At 59.4% G+C, this 9,010-nt stretch overlaps 1 protein-coding gene across 2 annotated transcripts in view; it reads right to left on the bottom strand.

Moving 5' to 3' along the window:
* Positions 1-267: 267 nt before the first annotated feature.
* LOC144741763 (uncharacterized) overlaps positions 268-9,010 on the bottom strand; it is a 32,067-nt gene continuing 23,324 nt past the window's right edge. The window contains exons 6-7 of one of the 2 annotated variants that reach the window (XM_078624264.1): positions 7,605-7,824; positions 268-663 (exon numbers count right to left, since the gene is read on the bottom strand). In XM_078624264.1, coding sequence (XP_078480390.1) covers positions 614-663; positions 7,605-7,824 — 270 coding nt within the window. In that variant the 3' untranslated portion in view covers positions 268-613. The remainder of the gene's footprint in view (positions 664-7,604; positions 7,825-9,010) is intronic. The other variant, XM_078624265.1, reaches the window with a different exon arrangement.

The following is a 9,010-nucleotide window of genomic DNA, read 5'->3' on the forward strand; positions in this document are numbered from 1 at the left end:
GGTGAGTGGTGAGGGTGGTGGTGAGCGTGGTGGTGAGGGTGGTGGTGAGGGTGGTGGGTGAGAGTGGTGAGTGGTGAGGGTGGTGGTGAGGGTGGTGGTGAGCGTGGTGGTGCGCGTGGTGGTGAGGGTGGTGGTGAGTGTGGTGAGTGGTGAGGGTGGTGGTGAGGGTGGTGAGTGAGCGTGGTGGTGAGCGTGGTGGTGAGGGTGGTGGTGAGCGTGGTGGTGAGGGTGGTGGTGAGGTGTGGTGAGTGGTGAGAGTGGTGAGTGGTGAGGGTGGTGGTGAGGGTGGTGGAGGTGAGCGTGGTGGTGGTGGTGAGGGTGGTGAAGGGGTGAGGGTGGTGAGTGGTGAGGGTGGTGGTGAGCGTGGTGAGGGTGGTGGTGAGGGTGGTGGTGAGGGTGGTGAGGGTGGTGGTGAGCGTGGTGGTGAGGGGTGAGGGTGGTGAGTGGTGAGGGTGGTGAGTGGTGAGGGTGGTGAGTGAGCGTGGTGGTGGTGAGTGAGGGTGGTGAGTGAGGGTGGTGAGTGAGGGTGGTGAGTGGTGAGCGTGGTGGTGCGGGTGGTGGTGCGGGTGGTGGTGAGCGTGGTGAGTGAGGGTGGTGGTGAGCGTGGTGAGGTTTAGAGTTTCTTCTCGGGGTCCCTCTTGCCGTCCGAGAGTCTCCTCACCTCTGCAGAGAAGACAAAGACAGGAAGACAACGTCACTCGCAACCACAGAGACCCATAGACACCCATAGAGACCCACAGAGACCCACACTCATAGAGACCCATAGACACCCATAGAGACCCACAGAGACCCACACTCATAGAGACCCATAGAGACCCACAGAGACCCACAGAGACCCACACTCATAGAGACCCATAGACACCCATAGAGACCCACAGAGACCCACACTCATAGAGACCCATAGAGACCCACAGAGACCCACACTCATAGAGACCCATAGACACCCATAGAGACCCACAGAGACCCACACTCATAGAGACCCATAGACACCCATAGACACCCATAGAGACCCACACTCATAGAGACCCATAGACACCCATAGAGACCCACAGAGACCCACACTCATAGAGACCCATAGAGACCCACAGAGACCCACACTCATAGAGACCCATAGACACCCATAGAGACCCACAGAGACCCACACTCATAGAGACCCATAGACACCAATAGAGACCCACAGAGACCCACACTCATAGAGACCCATAGAGACCCACACACCCACACTCAGAGACCCACAGAAACCCACACTCATAGAGATCCACAGAAACCCACAGAGACCCACACTCATAGAAACCCACACTCATAGAGACCCACAGAGACCCACAGAGACCCATAGAGACCCACAGAGACCCACAGAAACCCACAGAGACCCACAGAAACCCACAGAAACCCACAGAAACCCACAGAGACCCACAGAAACCCATACTAAAACTAAGCTATGTTCACGTTCATTCTCTTCGGTTGCTTCGGCGAATTCGCTTGGGGTACAAACGAAAATAAAACTAAATGACGACGTTTCGATTGCAACACAAGCAATCATCATCAGGTGGGAAGACCACGGAAAGCAACGTTTTGCTGCAGCAATCTTGCCGCGGTTGTCCGCACCTGATGACCATTGCTTGCGTTGCAATCAAACGTCGTCATTGAATCTCACTTCGTTTCCACCCCGAGCCACTTCACCGCGTCGCCCAAAGTGTGCGGGGTGGTCCCTGCGGGCACCACAACTTGACGCCCCCAGCGGCAAGGCCCCCACTGGTCTGTCGTCAGGAGCGACCACGTGGCAGCACGAACTGTCGCGGCTCAACACAAGTGGCGGCTTCGTCGTCGTCGTCGTCGTCATCGTCATCATCGTCATCTTCGTCATCTTCGTCATCGTCGTCATCATCGTCGTCGTCGTCATCGTCGTCATCTTCGTCATCTTCGTCATCATCGTCATCTTCGTCATCATCGTCATCCACACCGCCACACGCAGACTCCACATCTACAGCGGCAGCAGCTGGCATCGTCAGGGGCGTCACCCACTCACTCGCTCGCCCACTCACTCACTCACTCGCCCACTCACTCACTCACTCGCCCACTCACTCACTCGCTCACCCACTCACTCACTCGCCCACCCACTCACTCGCTCACCCACTCACTCACTCGCCCACTCACTCACTCGCCCACTCACTCACTCACTCGCCCACTCACTCAGTCGCCCACCCACTCAATTACTCACCCACCTACTCACTCACCCGCCCACCCCACTCACTCACTCGCCCACCCACTCACTCACTCACTCACCCACTCACTCACCCACTCACGCACTCACGCACTCACCCACTGACTCACCCACCCACCCACTCACTCACCCACTCACTCACCCACTCACTCACTCACCCACTCGCTCGCCCACTCACTCACTCGCCCACTCACTCATTCACTCACCCACCCACCCATCCACTCACCCACTCACTCACTCACCTACCTACCCACCCACTCACTCGCCCACCCACTCACTCACCCATCCACTCACCCACTCACCCACTCACTCACCCACTCATCTATTCACTCACTCACTCACCAACTCACCCACTCACCCACTCACCCACTCACTCACCCACTCACTCACCCACTCACTCACCCACCCACTCACCCACCCACTCACTCGCCCACCCACTCACTCACCCATCCACTCACCCACTCACTCACCCACTCACCCACTCACTCACCCACTCACTCACCCACCCACTCACTCACCCACTCACCCACTCACTCACCTACCCACCCACTCACCCACTCACTCACCTACCCACCCACTCACCCACCCACCCACTCACCCACCCACCCACTCACCCACCCACCCACTCACCCACCCACCCACTCACCCACCCACCCACCCACTCACTCACCCACCCACCCACTCACCCACCCACCCACCCACCCACTCACCCACCCACCCACCCACTCACCCACCCACCCACTCACCCACCCACCCACCCACTCACCCACCCACCCACTCACCCACCCACCCACCCACTCACCCACCCACCCACCCACTCACTCACCCACCCACCCACTCACTCACCCATCCACCCACCTACCCACTCACTCGCCCACTCACTCACTCACTCACGCACTGACTCACCCACTCACTCACTCACCAACTCACCCACCCACTCACTCACTCACCCACCCACTCACTCGCCCACCCACTCACTCGCCCACCCACTCACTCGCCCACCCACTCACTCACCCATCCACTCACCCACTCACTCACTCACCCACTCACTCATCTATTCACTCACTCACCCACCCACACGCAACAGGCGAAATTTGCCACGAAGCAGTGTCCTGCATCACCACCACCACCAATCATCGGCAAGTCCACTCAGCTCCACGTCCTCCTGTACCACATCACTCCATCTCTTCTCTAGCCCGTGCCGCGCCCATTTAGCCCCCTCGATCCGGCCGATCAAAAGCTGTTTGGCATGCGGTGGCTGGGCATGAGGTGGCTGGGCATGAGGTGGCTGGGCATGAGGTGGCTGGGCATGAGGTGGCTGGGCATGCGGTGGCTGGGCATGAGGTGGCTGGGCATGAGGTGGCTGGGCATGAGGTGGCTGGGCATGTGGTGGCTGGGCATGAGGTGGCTGGGCATGAGGTGGCTGGGCATGAGGTGGCTGGGCATGTGGTGGCTGGGCATGAGGTGGCTGGGCATGCGGTGGCTGGGCATGAGGTGGCTGGGCATGAGGTGGCTGGGCATGAGGTGGCTGGGCATGTGGTGGCTGGGCATGAGGTGGCTGGGCATGAGGTGGCTGGGCATGAGGTGGCTGGGCATGTGGTGGCTGGGCATGAGGTGGCTGGGCATGAGGTGGCTGGGCATGAGGTGGCTGGGCATGTGGTGGCTGGGCATGAGGTGGCTGGGCATGCGGTGGCTGGGCATGAGGTGGCTGGGCATGAGGTGGCTGGGCATGAGGTGGCTGGGCATGTGGTGGCTGGGCATGAGGTGGCTGGGCATGAGGTGGCTGGGCATGAGGTGGCTGGGCATGAGGTGGCTGGGCATGAGGTGGCTGGGCATGAGGTGGCTGGGCATGGGGTGGCTGGGCATGAGGTGGCTGGGCATGAGGTGGCTGGGCATGCGGTGGCTGGGCATGAGGTGGCTGGGCATGAGGTGGCTGGGCATGAGGTGGCTGGGCATGCGGTGGCTGGGCATGAGGTGGCTGGGCATGAGGTGGCTGGGCATGAGGTGGCTGGGCATGAGGTGGCTGGGCATGAGGTGGCTGGGCATGAGGTGGCTGGGCATGAGGTGGCTGGGCATGCGGTGGCTGGGCATGAGGTGGCTGGGCATGCGGTGGCTGGGCATGAGGTGGCTGGGCATGAGGTGGCTGGGCATGAGGTGGCTGGGCATGAGGTGGCTGGGCATGAGGTGGCTGGGCATGAGGTGGCTGGGCATGAGGTGGCTGGGCATGAGGTGGCTGGGCATGCGGTGGCTGGGCATGAGGTGGCTGGGCATGAGGTGGCTGGGCATGCGGTGGCTGGGCATGAGGTGGCTGGGCATGAGGTGGCTGGGCATGAGGTGGCTGGGCATGAGGTGGCTGGGCATGAGGTGGCTGGGCATGAGGTGGCTGGGCATGAGGTGGCTGGGCATGCGGTGGCTGGGCATGCGGTGGCTGGGCATGCGGTGGCTGGGCATGAGGTGGCTGGGCATGAGGTGGCTGGGCATGAGGTGGCTGGGCATGAGGTGGCTGGGCATGAGGTGGCTGGGCATGAGGTGGCTGGGCATGCGGTGGCTGGGCATGTGGTGGCTGGGCATGAGGTGGCTGGGCATGCGGTGGCTGGGCATGAGGTGGCTGGGCATGAGGTGGCTGGGCATGAGGTGGCTGGGCATGAGGTGGCTGGGCATGAGGTGGCTGGGCATGAGGTGGCTGGGCATGAGGTGGCTGGGCATGAGGTGGCTGGGCATGAGGTGGCTGGGCATGAGGTGGCTGGGCATGCGGTGGCTGGGCATGAGGTGGCTGGGCATGAGGTGGCTGGGCATGAGGTGGCTGGGCATGAGGTGGCTGGGCATGAGGTGGCTGGGCATGCGGTGGCTGGGCATGAGGTGGCTGGGCATGAGGTGGCTGGGCATGAGGTGGCTGGGCATGAGGTGGCTGGGCATGAGGTGGCTGGGCATGAGGTGGCTGGGACATGCGGTGGCTGGGCATGAGGTGGCTGGGCATGAGGTGGCTGGGCATGAGGTGGCTGGGCATGAGGTGGCTGGGCATGAGGTGGCTGGGCATGAGGTGGCTGGGCATGAGGTGGCTGGGCATGAGGTGGCTGGGCATGAGGTGGCTGGGCATGAGGTGGCTGGGCATGCGGTGGCTGGGCATGAGGTGGCTGGGCATGAGGTGGCTGGGCATGCGGTGGCTGGGCATGAGGTGGCTGGGCATGAGGTGGCTGGGCATGAGGTGGCTGGGCATGAGGTGGCTGGGCATGAGGTGGCTGGGCATGTGGTGGCTGGGCATGCGGTGGCTGGGCATGAGGTGGCTGGGCATGAGGTGGCTGGACATGTGGTGGCTGGGCATGTGGTGGCTGGGCATGCGGTGGCTGGGCATGCGGTGGCTGGGCATGCGGTGGCTGGGCATGAGGTGGCTGGGCATGAGGTGGCTGGGCATGAGGTGGCTGGACATGTGGTGGCTGGGCATGTGGTGGCTGGGCATGTGGTGGCTGGGCATGGGGTGGCTGGGCATGGGGTGGCTGGGCATGAGGTGGCTGGGCATGAGGTGGCTGGGCATGAGGTGGCTGGGCATGTGGTGGCTGGGCATGTGGTGGCTGGGCATGTGGTGGCTGGGCATGGGGTGGCTGGGCATGGGGTGGCTGGGCATGTGGTGGCTGGGCATGTGGTGGCTGGGCATGTGGTGGCTGGGCATGAGGTGGCTGGGCATGAGGTGGCTGGGCATGAGGTGGCTGGGCATGCGGTGGCTGGACATGTGGTGGCTGGGCATGAGGTGGCTGGGCATGTGGTGGCTGGGCATGAGGTGGCTGGGCATGAGGTGGCTGGGCATGTGGTGGCTGGGCATGTGGTGGCTGGGCATGTGGTGGCTGGGCATGAGGTGGCTGGGCATGTGGTGGCTGGGCATGAGGTGGCTGGGCATGAGGTGGCTGGGCATGCGGTGGCTGGGCATGTGGTGGCTGGGCATGAGGTGGCTGGGCATGTGGTGGCTGGGCATGTGGTGGCTGGGCATGTGGTGGCTGGGCATGTGGTGGCTGGGCATGAGGTGGCTGGGCATGAGGTGGCTGGGCATGTGGTGGCTGGGCATGTGGTGGCTGGGCATGCGGTGGCTGGGCATGTGGTGGCTGGGCATGCGGGCTACATGACCCAGCCAACGCAGCCTTATCACACAATCCATCGATCGATAAGCACAACAATCGATAAGCACAAGGATCAATAAGCACATCGATGCATTTGCACATCGATACATAAGCACGTTGATCAATAAGCACAATGATCGATACGCACAATGATCAATAATCACAGTGATCAATAAGCACACCGATCAATACGTAGAACAATCACTAATCACGTTGATCAACAAGACAATCGATCAATGAGCACACTGATCAATAATCACAGGGATCAATAAGCACACCGATGGACAAGAGCAGCATTGGCTCAAGCGAAGCCTGACTGACATGGCCCTCCTCTCTGCTCTGATCTGTGTCGAGATTTACAAACTCGTTTCTTTATAACTGCAGCTTGTTGCTGATGTCGTTGTTGATGTTGTTGTTGATGTTGTTGTTGATGTTGTTGTTGTTGTGTTGTTTAGTTTGTTGTCCTTTATACCCCGTACCGCTGATTGGGACAGTTGGCGAGGTACGGTGTGAAAGAAGTTCAACACACACACAGATACACACATAGAGACACACAGAGACCCACACAGACCCAGAGACCCACACCCACAGACCCAGACCCACAGAGACACACAGAGAGACTCACAGAGATCCACACAGAGACCCACAGACACCCAGACTCAGAGACACTCACAGATACACACATAGAGACACACAGAGACCCACACAGACCCAGAGACCCACACCCACAGACCCAGACCCACAGAGACACACACAGAGAGACTCACAGAGATCCACACAGAGACCCACAGACACCCAGACTCAGAGACACTCACAGATACACACAGAGAGACTCACAGAGACCCAGACTCATAAAGACACTTACAGAGACACACACAGAGACACTCACAGAGACACACAGAGCACACAGACACCCAGACCCACAGAGACACACAGACACCCAGACTCATAGAGACACACACAGAGACCCACAGACACCCAGACTCACAGAGACACACACAGAGACCCACAGACACCCAGAGACACACACAGAGACCCACAGACACCCAGACTCACAGAGACACACACAGAGACCCACAGACACCCAGACTCACAGAGACACACACAGAGACCCATAGACACCCAGACCCACAGAGACACACACAGAGACCCACAGACACCCAGACCCACAGAGAGACACACACAGAGACCCACGTCACGTGATCAAGCGAACAGCACGCCACGTGTGTGCGATGTGGAACTACGAACGATGCACCAGGTCACAACTTACGTACCGGGAGACTCTGCGGGGAGCAACCTCAGCGTCTCGTCAAGCGCATCGCTCAGATTGTGGTGGAGTGGGGCGGTGGTGGCGGTGGTGGTGGCGGTGGTGGCGGTGGTGGTGGCGGTGGTGGCGGTGGTGGCGGTGGTGGTGGCGGTGGTGGTGGCGTCAATGTCGAACGGAGCCGAGCCATTAAGCATGGCGGTCCGTGAATCGGCACTCACCACGTCACTCTACCGATGCACCGCACACACACGCACACACGCACACGCTTACACACACACACTTACACACACGCTTACACACACGCTTACACACACACACACGCTTACACACACGCTTACACACACACACACGCTTACACACACGCTTACACACACACACTTACACACACGCACACACGCACATGCTTACACACACACACACTTACACACACGCTTACACACACACACACACACTTACACACACGCTTACACACACACGCTTACACACACGCCCTTACACACACGCTTACACACACGCTTACACACACACGCTTACACACACACGCTTACACACACACGCTTACACACACGCTTACACACACACACACGCTTACACACACGCTTACACACACGCTTACACACACGCCCTTACACACACGCTTACACACACACGCTTACACACACGCTTACACACACGCCCTTACACACACGCTTACACACACACGCTTACACACACGCTTACACACACGCTTACACACACACGCTTACACACACGCGCTTACACACACGCACACACACACGCTTACACACACACGCTTACACACACGCCCTTACACACACGCTTACACACACACACACGCTTACACACACGCCCTTACACACACGCACACACACACGCTTACACACACACGCTTACACACACACACACGCTTACACACACACGCTTACACACACACACTTACACACACGCACACACACACGCTTACACACACGCTTACACACACGCCCTTACACACACGCCCTTACACACACGCTTACACACACGCTTACACACACACGCTTACACACACACACACACACACACGCTTACACACACACGCTTACACACACACGCTTACACACACACACTTACACACACGCACACACACACACGCTTACACACACACGCTTACACACACGCTTACACACACGCTTACACACACACACTTACACACACGCACACACACACGCTTACACACACGCTTACACACACGCTTACACACACACACTTACACACACGCACACACACACGCTTACACACACACACTTACACACACGCACACACACGCTTACACACACGCACACACACACGCCCTTACACACACGCTTACACACACGCCCTTACACACACGCTTACACACACACACACGCTTACACACACGCTTACACACACACA

Source organism: Lampetra planeri, unplaced genomic scaffold (genome assembly GCF_965212315.1).
Source record: "Lampetra planeri unplaced genomic scaffold, kcLamPlan1.2.h2 scaffold_701, whole genome shotgun sequence".
NCBI lineage: Eukaryota > Metazoa > Chordata > Hyperoartia > Petromyzontiformes > Petromyzontidae > Lampetra > Lampetra planeri.